At 33.5% G+C, this 15,424-nt stretch overlaps 3 protein-coding genes across 3 annotated transcripts; all 3 read right to left on the bottom strand.

Annotated features, from left to right (window-relative positions):
* Nucleotides 1–3,630: 3,630 nt before the first annotated feature.
* Nucleotides 3,631–5,063, bottom strand: LOC148923439 (putative 2-oxoglutarate-dependent dioxygenase AOP1). Its single transcript, XM_089061737.1, has 3 exons — nucleotides 4,684–5,063; nucleotides 4,123–4,444; nucleotides 3,631–4,020 (listed from the first exon to the last, which is right to left on the bottom strand). Exons 1-3 carry the CDS (start codon nucleotides 5,046–5,048, stop codon nucleotides 3,772–3,774), a joined length of 936 nt encoding a protein of 311 aa, XP_088917863.1. The 5' UTR covers nucleotides 5,049–5,063; the 3' UTR covers nucleotides 3,631–3,771.
* Nucleotides 5,064–7,381: 2,318 nt separating this feature from the next.
* Nucleotides 7,382–9,006, bottom strand: LOC148923438 (putative 2-oxoglutarate-dependent dioxygenase AOP1). The gene is made up of 3 exons (XM_089059970.1): nucleotides 8,642–9,006; nucleotides 8,105–8,426; nucleotides 7,382–7,633 (listed from the first exon to the last, which is right to left on the bottom strand). The coding sequence occupies exons 1-3, from the start codon at nucleotides 9,004–9,006 to the stop codon at nucleotides 7,382–7,384; spliced, it is 939 nt and encodes a 312-aa protein (XP_088916096.1).
* Nucleotides 9,007–11,960: 2,954 nt separating this feature from the next.
* On the bottom strand, nucleotides 11,961–13,720 carry LOC125204847 (putative 2-oxoglutarate-dependent dioxygenase AOP1). Its single transcript, XM_048103592.2, has 3 exons — nucleotides 13,306–13,720; nucleotides 12,641–12,971; nucleotides 11,961–12,447 (listed from the first exon to the last, which is right to left on the bottom strand). Exons 1-3 carry the CDS (start codon nucleotides 13,680–13,682, stop codon nucleotides 12,199–12,201), a joined length of 957 nt encoding a protein of 318 aa, XP_047959549.2. The 5' UTR covers nucleotides 13,683–13,720; the 3' UTR covers nucleotides 11,961–12,198.
* Nucleotides 13,721–15,424: the final 1,704 nt, after the last annotated feature.

The following is a 15,424-nucleotide window of genomic DNA, read 5'->3' as shown; positions in this document are numbered from 1 at the left end:
TTACAACCAACTCTATACTATTTTAATAATTTGTACTTTAATTTTAATCTTGTTTAAAATACATTCCCTCAAATAACTTATATTATTCGAAAATCATCCATGACTAGAATTAAAATTATAGGAATATAAACGATTTTATTCTCTAAATAATTTTTTTTAATTTATCGTACTATTTAGTAAAAAAAATATTTAAAATTACTTGATCTTTTTTTAAAAAATATTTGATAAACAATAATTTTATGGGTATTCCCAACCTACCTTGGTTGGATAGAGAAATTCTGCCCGTTTCGGCTACTTTAGATCGGCCTGGTCTAGAATTGTGTGGGACAACTCTATTTTGAATGTAAAGTGATAGGCTAATATTTTATTGCATTAAAATAAGATACTCTGATTAAGATGTTCTTAATGGTTTTGGGCCTTTTGGCCTTTTGGGTTATAATTTAGTATGCATATTTTGTCTTATGTAATCAATTTTACATATTAATATGGGTGTGGTTCTAATATTAACTACTCCATATTATGTTCGTAAACCTAAAGATAAAGATAAAGGAAAAAAGAAAACTTTGGCAACTTTTGGCAAAATCCATTCCTTCAAATAAATTGTGAGGCGTTTATTCGGCGACGTTGATTTAATTGTAAATTATGCATAATGTTTAACTAAGGTTGTGAACTTGTGATAACATCGCCGTTATCTATAGGTTGTAGTAATAATTAGAGGCGGCGTCACCAAATTAAATACATCAATGATAAATGAATAATTTATATAGCAAATTAAATAGTCCTGACATTATTTTTTAATCAGAGAGGTTAATATATCGATCTCTATTTTTGAATAAATTTAACAACTTTAAATTCTTGCTAACTATTTTCTCCTTCGTATAAAATTAATGTCAATGTAACCCGTAACTCGTGGGCTGGTCAGAATAGCCAGCTAAATTTATAGGGTTAGGGCTGAAAATTTATAGCCCGATAAAATCAAAACTCGATTAGTCCGCACCCGATTAACCCGCAACCCGCTAGGGCCAGACCCGAAAACCCGATAAAATTTCTATTATTCTATTTTTTTACTCCTAGGTCGACACTTCATTGATTAATTTTAACTAAAAAAATAACTTTCAATTTTATATTAAATATACAAATTATATATTAAATATTTATTAATATAATAATTGATAAATAAATTAAAAACTTCAAATTCACAAAAAAAATATTTAAATTTCTAAAACATGTATTAAAATGTCACAAAATAGCTCAAATGTTAGTATTTGATTTAAGCATATATCTCAAGTATATCATATTTAAAGGTTTTACCTTGTATGAATATTAGTAATTTTAATTATTATTTATTGGATTGATCGCATGTTAATATTATCGATAGCAACCCGATTAACCCGCTGAGCTAGCTCGAAACCCGAGCTTTTAGGGTTAGGGTCGAACTTTTATAACCCGAAAGAAATCACAACTCAATTAGCCCGCATCCAACTGACCCGCAACCCGAGTAGAGCTAGCCCGAAACCCGACGAACTGGCCCGATTGACATCCCTAAAAATTAGCAAAGAGATTAGTGATTGATACCTTCAATAAATACCTTAGTTATAAACCAAAAGAAAGTGGTGACATTATTACATTGTTTTCAAATATCGTATTAATATTGTGAAAATAGGACATTTTTTTCTTAATCAAAGGTTAATATATCGATATCCAATTTTGGATATTGAACAACTTTAAATTCTTGGCTAACTATTTTCTCTTGCATATAACGAGACTAGTAATTGAGACCTACAATAAATACCTGTAGTATAAACTAAACGAAAGTGGTAACTATTACATTGTTTTCAAATCCTTTCCCCATCCCATATTACTTGAGACATTTATTTTTGACACGAGATTTAAGAAAGTTATATTTAATGAATTAAATAAAATAGAAAAAATAATAAAGTAAGAGAAATAAGAAGCAGTAAAGTAAAAGAAAGAATACAATAGTTGCATACTACGTATATATTATTACACTGTTTTCAAATATCGTATTAATATTGTGAAAATAGACAATTGACTCTTTCAAAAGTTTAGACAATTGAATCTTTCAATAAACTATGGGCTTAGACAATTACTCCCTCCGTCTATGAAAATTCGTCCCGATTTGACTGGACATGGATTTTAAGAAATATAAAAGAAAGTGAGTTAAAAAAGTTAATGGATTGTGGGTCCTACTTTTATATATTAGTTTTATAATAAAATGTGAGTAAAAATGAGTTAGTGGAATATGAGGTCCACTATCATAAATAATAAAAATGAAATGAGACAAATTTTAGGGAATGAACGAAAATAGAAAAATGAGACAAATTTTCGTGGAAGGAGGGAGTATTCTTTTTCAATGTCCAACCATTTTTCTTATTATTGTTGAGCCCCAATTCAAGTTTATTTTTTTGTCTGCAAATAAGTCCAATTGATTCTCTAATTCTGTCGTGTGTTTTTCACAAATCTATTACCACAAAATCAGATCGTATATTTTCCTCAATCACACAATCTCCCTCCACATTCATTCAATTTCAGAGAAACCGTGCATTCTCCCATTATCTGGACGCTTTACATCTAGTGCACCATTCTCTCACATTGGAGAAACTCCAACTCCTCACAGGCGAGAGAGTGTCTGGTGAGAAATCGAAAAAAGCAGTGAGAGAAAAGAGAAAAAGGAGAAGAAATTTGGGGACTTCAAATCCCAAAATGAGATTTAACGTTTGGGCCTTTGTTTTATCTAATGTCTGGGCCGAAGTGATTAATTTTAAGATTTGGGCCTACTGTTGTGATAAGGAGATGGATTGGAGTTAATTAGGATTGGGCCGGAGTACATCAACATCAAATTAATGGATGGCTTCACGTACGCTTGGTGTTCAACGAATGAGGTTGAGCTGGTGAAGATATGTGTTTGCTTTTAAATGCTCCGAATATATTATGTCTTTATATATAAAAGTATTATTTTTTTCTCGAATGCTTTCACTTGTTTCTTTTGAGTTCATATATTGGATGAGATATTGTATCTCTTTGAATTAGTCAATTATTGAAATGATACTCTGATTTTATTCAAGTCATTCCCATTTATTTTTAAGTTCAAATGAATGTAATATTGATCTTGGTTTCAAAATGCATGTGCCCATGTAGTTTTCATCTCATGTGATCCAACGTAGAATTTAGCACCTTAAAAGATGATGTTGTGATCCCATATACACTATATATGGTATAGTATCTTAATTGATGTCATTGTAGTATACTCTTTTATTTCGCCCATTATTAAATGTCTCATTTTTTTCTTTTTCTTCTTCCGCCAATGAAATCTCATTTCACTTTTATTTTTTTAATAAGTGGATCCCACATTCAACTAAACCTCTTTTACTTATATTTTATTATAAAATTAAATATAAAGTAGGACTCACGTTCCATTAGCTTTTACTATCCATTTTCTCTTTTAAAGTCTAATAATTTCTTAAAATCTGAACCCGTAAACCATATCACGTTTAATCATAGGCGAAGGGAGTATTATTAATTTTATTACAAACATTTATTTTATAAGCTTTTGAGACATCTTATAAGATAATTAAACTTAGAGCTACAACACATTTTCAAAGAAGTTAATAATGAGAGAAGTACGACGATCTTATAATATAGTAGTAATTCTTTATTACAAAGGAAAACCTCACAGAAATTAAAGAAATTCACTAACACACACAAATTTGGAAGATAATTAACATAATCAGAAGTGAGAATTTCCTGAGCTTAGACACCACAGTATTGTTTGAGAGCTGCTGGAGATCTCTGACCAGCTTCAGTATAGTAAAATTGAAGAAACTGGTGATGATCATAGGGCTTGAAGAGCAATGGGTGCTCTTCATCCACCATCTCTTGGGGGGACTTAATTACGTATCCCAGTTTAGGAACCGAAAACAATCCGATAGAGTATCGAGCTTCGTCTCCACTCATCATCACCTTATGGTAGGGTGCGTGCAGCCGCCCGTTTGTCCATGCCTGCACCCAATAACTATGTTAGCAGTGACGGATCCAAGATATAATTTTTTACGGGATTCATTTACTCAAATAAGGGGTAAAATTGTAATACGAAAGACTTACAGTAAAGGATTCTCCAATCATGACAACAAAGGAGTTAAGTGAGGGTTGAGAGGTAAACCACTGTCCATCTTTGGTGAGGACTTCGAGTCCGTTGATCTCATTCTGGTACAAGATTGTTACGATGTTCTTGTCCGTGTGGGATGATAACCCTAGCTCTGTCTCCTCGCTTCGAGGCTTATCGTATTTTTGCAGTCGAATGAGGTAATCCGTCGAATCCATGTGCTCATCCATGTACTTGTCTAGTCCAAGGCTCTCCACAACCATTTTCCTCACAATCTTGTCCAATTCTGATAGTTTCTCCGAGAAGGACTCCACACTCTTGCTGGTAAGAGCAAACACACACACGCGCAAGCATAAGCAGGGGCAGACACGGAATTTTTTTTTTGGTAGGGGCTATATTTTAAAAATTTATTCAAAAATATATTTATAAGTAATCAAATCATGATAGAGGTTTTTGCGTAACGATCTACACAAATATGAATAAATTCAAAGACTATAAGCATGGTCGGGGCTTAACCCCCCGACCATCATAAACTTGAAATTTTCCGGCCTAGGCAATACCTGAACGAGGGATTGCCTTGGTCCCACATGAGATCCGAAAAGCCTTGGATTTTTCCCGGGGAGAGGGCGTCAGGGATCCCGAGGCTTTCGTAGAGCGGGACAATCGGGTACTGGCCGACATACCCGTGGTAGGGTTTGTTGGACCTGTTGCGTAATTTGATGGGTAAAGGGAGATCGAAGAGTTCTTTAATTTCATGAATGACTGATTTTCGGAGATGAAGAGGAATGTGATCGAATGTTGCTTCGAAGCAGCCGTATTCTTCTAAGGCTTGCCGGACTTGAGCTTTCGTCGATTCCCAGGTTTCAGTTTGAGGTTTGAGATTGGAGAAGTCTATGATTGGGAGTTTGATTGTTTCTGAACCCATTTTCTTTCTATGTGAGAGGTGTGGTTCCTTTTCTTTAGTCAAATTTATAGAAATCACTTTTTGAATACGGTTCATGAACCGCCGGTTTAGTTTGAAAAAGGAAATGGTGGTTCTGGGTTTGGAAACGTTTTTTCACAGTTTCAAAACCCTAGACCCATGATTTCGTGGTTTCCCACAATTTTTTCCAATTTTCTCATATTTTGGCCGAAATCGATGGTTAATTTATGTTAAGAAATATTGAAATCAGACCAATAGAACATGTATGTCGATCCAATTAAGCCCCACTATTTTTTCCAATTTTATTTTTTTAGCTAAACTCGAAGGTTAACCAATGGTTACATGATCGCAACTAGCATGTCAGTTCTGATTAACCCCGTGAGAAGCGGTTACATTTAAAAAACCAAGACTACTATTCTGATTTTAAACAGAACCGACAGTTCTGATTTAACCGTGAATCCTTAATAGGTGAAGAGTGGAAATTGAAACTTAAAATACCATTTAGACTACATGGCAAAAGATAAACCAACGAAAGATTATTGGACCACTTTCGTACTGATTAATTAAATACTCGATTACTACATGATTACTGAATATTTAAATTGCTTATAGTATAAGTTTAAGATATGCAATCAAACTGCAAATTGTCCGTTGTAATGATATAAATTGGCATACATAAATTTTTCTATGATAATATAGTTTATGCAATGAGTACTTACGAGAAGAGATTTGAAGCTGATTTTGTTGTCCCCCTTTTATATATATAGTATATTCTTTGTAATATTTCATTTTAGTGATATGTGATAGAATTATACAATACGAAATTAAATAAATACTATATATTATGGGATTTATATGTTTCATTTAATCAATTCCATCATTTGTTCGAGTAATGTCCAATTAATTATTGTGTATGGAGTTATATTATAAAATGAAAACTGTCCCTGGAATATTTTGTTTGCCGAACAGAAGATCCATGGATCTAATTGATGGACCATTCCAGCAATCATTGCTAAGTGACAGAAAATTTTTAATTTTTAATTTTATTGATCTATATATTCATTGTAGTACATATTTATCCTTTACTGTCAGAATATCTATATCAAGCATTAGAAAAACCTGTTATTTGAACGGTGGCGTATGTATCTATGAACAAAACTTGTTTAGCCCCTTTCTTGCAATATTAGAGTATGGATGACTAGTCCGCAGGAGCAGCGCAGTTGATTTTGGAGGGACAAATTTGTATGATTGGTCAATGATCAAATCTCGCTGCTTGCAAAATATTAGGCCTTGCTTCATTTTTGGTTCTGAGTTTTAATTACTAAGTGGGCTAATCCAACGACCCATATAGTATTTGGGATGTGATCTCATTAAAAGGCCCAACAAATATCGAAAGAAAAGTAAACTCATAAACTCATTCTTATTCTTATAAGATTAAAACGTGCTACAGTCATCTACATTGAGCACTATTGCTTATTATAATTGTTTGCAAAAATACATCGTTCTATTAATATACTAGTAGGGGATGCAATCAATGACTAATTAATTATCAATCTTAAATTGAGACCAATTTTCAATCATTAGACTAGAAGATCCTGTGGTTAATATAATGCCAAGTGTAATACATTTTAAATTTAAATAATTATTAATTAAATTAAAAGGGTATTAATGTCAAATCCTATATATAGTAATTATAACTAACTACTTTCTCTCTCCTCAAAATCATCTCAAATCTTTAAATTTCCGTAACTCTCTCAATTTAAATTATTTTTTCGCAAAAAATATATCAAATTAAAGATAATTTAATAAGGATTCCAACGAGATCTCAATTGCATATGTTCCGACGATGTTCGGGTGATGAAATTTGATAAATTATATTTCAATTTTCGTACATGTTGATAAGCAGCTATTTTCAACAAATGCAACAAAAAATCTCAATATATTGTAGGCAAAATCTCAATATTATGTATGTCCAATCTCAATAAAAATGTGTTGATATTTTCTTGTCCTTGTGTTGATATTTGTAATACACAATGTTGATATAAAAAAACACTCACGAAAATTATCATATGATAACATAATGACGATATTACCCTTTTGTTGATATTTTGTCTATTATTTATTGAGATTTTGTGAGTTTTAATCTCATCCACTCATTTTAAAATCCAAGGGTGGAGATTTAGTCTTGATTTTGGATTAGGGTGCTAAAAGCATTAGAATAGGACCCTATACTAGTAGTATTCTTTATTATAGGAAAACCTCCAAGAAACTGAAGAAATTCATAAACAAACACAAATTTGGATCATAACATTATGAGTAGTAACAATTTATAGAGATTAGACGCCGCAATATTCTTTGAGAGCATCAATGGAAGATTTCTGAGCAGCTTGGGTATAGAAAAATTGAAGAAACTGATGATGATCATAGGGCTTGAAGAGCGTTGGATGCTCTTCATCCACCATCTCTTCAGGGGCCTTGATTATGTACCCCGGTTTGGGAACCGAAAACAAACCAATAGAGTATCGAGCTTGGTCCCCGCTCATCATCACTTTGTGGTAGGGGGCCTGCAGCCGCCCATTTGTCCATGACTGCATCCAATAGCTAGGTTAAAAGTGACAAATCGAGAACATAATTTTTAAACGACTCATTGGGTGAAAATGTTTGCAGTCTAAAATGAACTATGTGACACATTTAATTGTAGTTTCATAACATAAATTTTTAGAAAGAAAAAAATTTGGCATTATTTAACGTTTTCGAGTTAAAATAGTGCTACAAATGAAGAGAAAATTAGGCCCTAAATCTAACGTTATAATACTCTCATCCGTCCCATGGAGTATAACGTATCGTGTCACAAATTACTTGAGTCGTTTCTAGAATAAAACACAACATATTTAACTTCTTTTACTTTATTTGTTTTTTTATTTTACTTTTTTTTTCTCTATTTTACTTTATTCTCACTCTGCCTGACCATTAAATTCCATGCTTTCTTAATCCGGCGAGCTAATTCACTTTTTTACTGCGAATTCTCATACTCAAAGCCAAGGTAGAAAAGGACTTACATACAAGGAGTCTCCAATCATGACAACAAAGGAATTAAGTGAGGGTTGAGAAGTAAACCACTGTCCATCTTTGGTGAGCACTTCGAGTCCATTGATCTCATTCTGGTACAAGATCGTCACGATGTTCTTGTCGGTGTGGGATGTTAACCCTAGCTCACTCTCATCGCTTTGAGGTCTATCGTATTTCTGAAATCGAAAGATGTAATCCGATGAATCCATGTGTTCATCCATGTACTTGTGTAGTCCAAGGCTCTCCACAATCATTTTCCTCACAATCTTGTCCAATTCTGACAGCTTGTCCGAGAAGGACTCAACAGTCTTGCTGGTAATTTACACACACATAAACAGAAGCGGACGCAGAAAAAAATATATTAACTCCAAGGACTACACAAAAAAAAAATATTCGAAAACATATTTTTTTAGATGATTCAGATCATTGAACTGTGCATAAATTTAAAAACTATAAAAAATTAAAAATAAGCATAGTTGTGCGTTTTTTCGAAATCTTGAACTTGAAATTATTCTGGCTAAGGGTACCTGAACGAAGGATTGCCTTCGGCCCACATTAGGTCAGAGAAGCCTTGGATTTTTCCCGGGGAGAGGGGATCGGGGATCCCGAGGCTTTCAAAGAGCGGGACTATCGAGTACTGGCCGACATAGCCATGGAAGGGTTTGTTGGATTTGTTGAGTAATTTGATGGATAAAGGGAGATCGAAGAGTTGTTTCGTTTCATGAATGACTGATTTTTGAAGATGAAGAGGAATGTGATCGAATGTTGCTTCGAAGCAGCCGTATTCTACTATGGCTTGCCAGACTTGGGCTTTCGTGGATTCCCAGGTTTCAGTTTGATTTTTAAGGTTGGAGAAATCTATGATTGGGAGTTTAATTGGTTCAGAACCCATTTTCTTTTCAATTTGAGAGTTGATTAATTCCCTTTTCTTTCGTGGGTTGAGTTGTTAAATATTGGAGCCACTTTAATCTGCAGCGATCATTACCATGTGACATAAATTTAATTGTAAAGTTGATTAGCAAAAAGCATCCTTAGTCATTGTTTTTCTTGTATAGTTCATTGTCATATCTATATCTAGCATTCGAAAATTCTTTAATTTGAACGGCGGGGTAGTATATAAATAAAAGACTTTTAGCTATTACTTGTAAATAGGATTTGAAAATTCAAGAGAGAGAGATGTTTAAAGGAAAGAGAATAGTTTTAATTTTTGCTTATATTAACTTAACATTAAATAAATAAACTAGGAACATATAAATACGGTTCAACACTCTTGATATGATTCGGGAAAGAACCGCCGAACAGTGGTACTTATTAAAATACTACTAATAGAAGTGTAGGGATCAGACTAAGGACGAATTCACTAATTACCAAGACCTCTTTGTTCTTCATTCAAACTCCAACCACGCGACTGATAAGTACAACAGATTACAAAGAAAATCCCTCACAACTATTACAATTACAGTAACTAGTTCTAGGTAAGGTTCTTGAGTAATCTTGACCTCTTGGTACACCTGCACACTCAAGAAACTTGTTAGTATAACAACACAAGATCCTTGCGGACCTTAAACAACTAGTAACAAGAGAAAACAAAGCAAAGTAGAATAGATCACAAAATATGGCTCAGAACCCGCCACATAGCCCATATCTATTCAACTAGAACCGAATCCAAGGGAGCGCCGATGAATCGACTGGAGTCTACCCTCACACCGTCACTACCTTCACCGCACCGCCCCTTCACACCGGATTAGCTCACCACACCCAAACTCAGAGAAGAAACCCTAGTTTTCTCACGGACACTAAGCAACCGAAGAAGTTGCCTTCTCAACAACTCACGCTAGATTAATCATACAAGAGTGGTGAAGAATCTCAAGGAATCAACCGGAGAAGCCATCGGAGAAGCAGAGAGAAGACATAGAGTTTTTAGAGAGTAGAGAGAGAAAGAGAAGTGTGTAGAATGAGAATAGAAACGGCTCACGCTCTCACATAAACAAACACACCACACAAGTCCTCAATCCAACGGCCAGGAAGCAGGATCCAAGTGAAGAGGCACGTGGTAGCCATCCAAGTGAGAAGGGGAAGCAGCTGGGCTTCTGGGCCAAGTCCAATAAGGATAAAAGGCCCAGACACAAATTAAATCAGGCTCAAGCAATAATAGTCTACATATATTCAACAAGAAGAAAACATAGTCCCTATATCTCCATGGGTGGCGGGTTCGATCTAGGATTCTATGCGGTTCGACTCTTCTTCACAGTATCTTTGAATGGCTCCGTACATCTTGGGGCCCCCTTCACAGCAGTAGTCAAGAAAATCCAAATGGTTGAAACGTTTGAATTGGAGTGGATTTTTGTCCATTCACCAATTCTTGAGGTACTTCCACTATTCCCCTAACAAATGAAAATGTGCCAATAGAATATTTTCTTTCATTCCTCGCGCCACCACTTTGTGAAGGGGACAGTATATCCTACCATTGCTCCATGCCTGCAATCAACATTACATTTCACATTTCATGCATTGTTTGTTGATTCTATATAATTTGGTGAAAAAATAGCATCACATCAATTCAACATTTAAACTAACAATTACTAATAAACTTTCTTAGTTGACTATTTGTAGAGGTGAATTAAAAAACAACCACGAAGTTTGGTCAAATTCTGATAAATTATCCCGTGGAAATCAGCTGAAAAATACCATTAGGTTGATTTGGAGTATTTTACATTGAAAAAATATGGTCATATATATATAGAAGATTGTTACAAAAATTGATGATTTTTCTGAGTTATTTAAAAAAATTATCAGACACATAATTTGACAAAATTTCATGATTTTCTCGGCAATTTACTCTTTATAGAATACGAGATATAATTAACGTTGAAAGAAAAAAAATATAGTAGGTAGTAATAAATGGATGAATGAATTGCGAATATCACTAATTATTTATTGTAGGTAATAACGATGAATGAATTGCGAATATCACTAATAAAAAATATAGTAGGTAATAATACACGGTGCTTTTGAATCACGATTCAGAATCGAACTCATCGTGACACCATCGCGACGATGAACGATGGATTTTGGCCATTTGACATCGTTTAGGGGGTGAATACGACATTTTATTGTTTTTTCGGACTTAATTTTAATTTTCTATTTAGCGTTTTATTTCCTTTTGAATTTCTAGGGTTTCTAGATACTTATAAGTAGCGTTGTTTTTGTTTTTGGCCGCAGTTGAATTTTTATAATAATATTTCGTTTTTCATAGAAACTAGGGTTTCTCTGGTTACTTCTCCGTTTAGTCTGTTTTCTCTATACGTTTTGCATCAACCTACAGTTTTAGAGCTGAATTTGACCGAACTGCCTACTGGTTCAAGGCCGAACTGGCTGGTCCTGTTTTTAAAACACCAAATAAACCTATATATGGTTCACGGCGGAACCAATGATTTTTAAAATACTTAATAAAATTATTCCAGCTTAATTTAAAAAAAGAATAAAAAAAAACAAATAGATTGTCCGTGTACGAGTATAATTTTGTTGGTGGTGATAGGGCCTTTCCATATTAATTTTATATACTCCGGAATAGGATTCATATTTGGTTATGAAACTGGTTATAAAAAATGTAAAGAAAAGTTTATTGAATAAGTTAGTGAAATATGAGTCGCACTTATATATATTAGTTTTATAATAAAATATGAACTAAATAAGTTGGTGCAATGTGGGATCTAATCTGTCTATGGTAAAAGTGAAATAGATATTTTATTGTGGGACGGGACGGGACAGAGGGAGTACAAAATATCAAAATCTCAATATAATGTCATTCGTATGAGAAAATAAATTTTTTAAAAGGAGAGAGCGTTGGAGAGTAAGAGGATGTTTTTTAACATTATGAATGGATACAAACTTCAAATATATAATATGCGGTTCGACTCTTCTTTCGCGATTCGGGAAAAGAACCGACAAAAGAAACCCAGAAATGAGCTTATCACCTTTATTTGAAGCATCAAAGCTTCTATTATTATAGCAGTAAATTAACTATAAATTAAAAACTGGAAGAAGCATATACATAAGCTGAGAATCATGCATGGAGACGAGTTTAGGCTCCACAATATTCCTTGAGAGGATCCGGAGAGGTTCTACCGGCATCTGTGGACATGAAATCAATGAACTTGAAGTAATCAAAAGGCTTGTAGAGCAACGGGTTATCTTCGTTAACCAACTCTTCCGGAGTCTTAACCATGCACCCTTCTTTTGGAACTGAAAACAATCCGATAGAGTATCGAGCTTCATCCCCGCTCACCACCACCCTGTGGTACGGATCATGCAGTCTCCCGTTTGTCCATGCCTGTAAATAACGTGTATTGGTGAAATGAAATATGAGATTCATTATAATTAAAAAGGCAAAAAAAAAAATTATTATTACTATTAAAAAAAATAGTCTCAATAGTAGAAGACGAACACATAGTGGTAAAATAAAATAAAATAATTGGAAAAAAAGATTATTTTTTTTTAACGAGGAAAGGATAGTAGTAACATACATGGAAAGAGGTACCAATCATGACGACGAATGAATCGGGCGATGTTGGATCTGCAGGGATCCAATTTTTGCCATCTTTGGTAAGAATCTGCAAACCATTAACATGATTGAGTTGATGCAATGTGGTGACAATGTTATTGTCCATATGGGGAAGTAACCCGAGCGTTGCGTGAGGGGTTTGAGGCGCCTCGTATTTTTGGAATCGACAGACGTAATCGGTGGAATTGATGAAGTCGTCGGTGTAGCCTTTTAGTCCAAGGCTCTCCACTATCATCCGCCTCACAATCTTGTCCAGTTCAGACAGTTTCTCACAGTATTGATGTATATCCTTGCTATTACAATAGTACAATCAAGACGGAAATAATTTGTCTTAATGCAAAATGTGTTTAGTCAAAATTAAAAGTAGGTTGACCACTTCAAATATAATGCACCCCACTGAATCACCAGTTGATGTTGGCAAATAAACATAAACAAATATTCAACATCGATGTAAAAATGAAACTAAGTATTAGTACTATAACAAAACTAAAACTATTATATAAGTTCAATGAAATATTAATCTTTTTTATCATTAAAATTGGTTCATCAAGATGGTAAAATTAATAAATCAAAACAAAAACGGATGAGTACTTCATATTAGGGTTTTGAAGTACATATCGATCAAACCTGAAAGTGGGATTGCCTTGATCGGGCCACATGAGGTTGGCAAAAGTGTCGACTGCGTGAGACGAGAGGGCCCCATCGATGCCCATACTTTCATAGAGTGGAATGAAATTGTTTTGGCCAACATACCCATGGAAAGGTTTGTGTGAATTTTTGTTAAGTAGTTTGATGGCTAAAGGGAGATCGAAAATTTGTCGAATCCCATCACCAACTGATTTCCTCAACTCAAGAGGAATAATGTTATTGAATGTAGCTTCAAAACACCCATATTCTTGAAGGGCTTCTCGAATTTTCATTTTGGTTGATTCCCACCTTGGAGAATCATCTTCTCCTAGGTTGCTCAAATCAATCAAAGGGAGCTTCATGCTTACACAACTCATTTCTTTGAATAAAAACCTTTTGTTGCTGGAAAACTCAAATGATGTTGGTTGTGGTTATGCTATACTTTCCATTTTTTAGGGCTATTTATAGATCACAAAATGAAAATTAGTTTGGCGGGTTAATTATGCATTAAAAAGCTCATTTAGTAGGGATGGTAAGCATTAATATTTGTCAACATAGAACTAACCTACTTCAATCCAAGACCGGCTCAAATATGACCCACAAATTATATTTTAATCTTGTTTAAATTATACTCAGTCAAATTATTTATATATTTTTCAAAATCTCCTTGCAATTGATTTTTAAAAAAATAATTATAGTAAGATAAATTTAAATATACATATTTAATGTTCATCCGTCTCATATAAATAGTCCATTCTATATTTGCAATTTTTTTTCTCTAATGAAGTGGAGCTCATTCTCGTCTAATATTCCAACCACTTTTTCTCTCAATTTCTCTCATATTTTACCAATTTTGCATCAACCCGTGTCATCCCAAAAGTGTCTATTTTTATGGGACGACGGGAGTAATATTTAACGTGACTCAAAAATCATCTAATAAATAAAAATGAAATACAATTAAAATTAGAATTTTTTTGGAATATAAATTATTTAATTCTCTAAATAAAACTATTTTTACTTTGGAGTAACACAATTTTAATAAAAAAAACAACTAAAAATACATGATATTTTTGTAAAAAATTGATAAAACAATAATTTTATGGGTTACCCAACCTAGCTTGGGCTGGATTGAGTCTAAATTTATAGAAAGAAATTCAGCCCCGTCTAGCCTACTTTCGTCATGGGCTTGGTCTAGAATGGGCTGGCATGCGCAGCCGTTAATATTATATTTGCATTAAAATAAGATATTGATCAAATTTTAATAGTTATTCTTAATAGTTTTGGTTATAATTTAGTGAGCAGAAAGTACCTTGGTCTATTTTGCCTATGTAATAAATTATACACATTAATATGGGTTCGGTTCTAACTATTATGTTCATAAACTTAAAGATGAATTAGATAAAGGAAAAAAATAAAAATTTGTCAAAATTTGAGGCGATTTTTTTCGGCCAGGTTGATTTATCATTTATTTTGGATTAATTGTCAATTAATGCATAAAGTTTAACTTAGGTTGTAATAATATCGCCGCTATGTATCATTAGTTTGTTGTAGCTATACAAGACTAAGCTAACTGCCTTAATAATTAAGAGGCGGCGTCACCAAATTAAATACTACATATATCCGCATGGTCTCACTATTTATTTTAGTAGTATGTCAATTTAAACATGATAAATGAATAATTTATACAACAAAGTAAATAATCCTGACATTATTTCTTAATCAGAGGTTAATGGATCGATCTCTAATTTTGAATATTTGAACAACTTTAAATTATTGGTTAACTACTTTAAATTATTGGTTAACTATTTTCTCTTGCATATAAAACTAGCAAAGAGATTAGTAATTGAGAACTTGAATAATTACCTTCATCTCTTTATCTTTTTCTTTAAACACAATTCTTTTTAATCTCCATGCCAGAAAGAAATGTCTCCACTGTAATAGAACGGATGGAATAGAAAAATAAAAATAGACAATTAGCTCTTTAAAAGTTTTAGATATTTATTGATGATTATTGCTACCAGTTAAAATGCTATTATGCCCCCCTACTGCCAGTTGATGGAGTGGGGCGGAGCTTGTCTATATTGAGAAAAAGTGTTAAAGACGACCTGTTTTCGTAATA

This window comes from Salvia hispanica, chromosome 6 (genome assembly GCF_029641045.1).
Source record: "Salvia hispanica isolate PSC_SH4W2 chromosome 6, Shi_PSC_v1, whole genome shotgun sequence".
NCBI lineage: Eukaryota > Viridiplantae > Streptophyta > Magnoliopsida > Lamiales > Lamiaceae > Salvia > Salvia hispanica.
The sequence above is the reverse complement of the archived record's forward strand: the minus strand, read 5'-3'. Positions and strand labels throughout refer to the sequence as shown.

Coding starts and splice junctions, on each gene's coding strand:
- LOC148923439 (XM_089061737.1), bottom strand. CDS start 5,048: ATGGGTTCAGAAACAATCAAACTCCCAATCATAGACTTCTCCAATCTC. Junction 4,445..4,683: donor CAAGGCAATCCCTCGTTCAG/GTATTGCCTAGG, acceptor TGCTCTTACCAG/CAAGAGTGTGGAGTCCTTCT. Junction 4,021..4,122: donor TGATTGGAGAATCCTTTACT/GTAAGTCTTTCG, acceptor TATTGGGTGCAG/GCATGGACAAACGGGCGGCT.
- LOC148923438 (XM_089059970.1), bottom strand. CDS start 9,006: ATGGGTTCTGAACCAATTAAACTCCCAATCATAGATTTCTCCAACCTT. Junction 8,427..8,641: donor GAAGGCAATCCTTCGTTCAG/GTACCCTTAGCC, acceptor GTAAATTACCAG/CAAGACTGTTGAGTCCTTCT. Junction 7,634..8,104: donor TGATTGGAGACTCCTTGTAT/GTAAGTCCTTTT, acceptor TATTGGATGCAG/TCATGGACAAATGGGCGGCT.
- LOC125204847 (XM_048103592.2), bottom strand. CDS start 13,682: ATGAGTTGTGTAAGCATGAAGCTCCCTTTGATTGATTTGAGCAACCTA. Junction 12,972..13,305: donor CAAGGCAATCCCACTTTCAG/GTTTGATCGATA, acceptor CTATTGTAATAG/CAAGGATATACATCAATACT. Junction 12,448..12,640: donor TGATTGGTACCTCTTTCCAT/GTATGTTACTAC, acceptor CGTTATTTACAG/GCATGGACAAACGGGAGACT.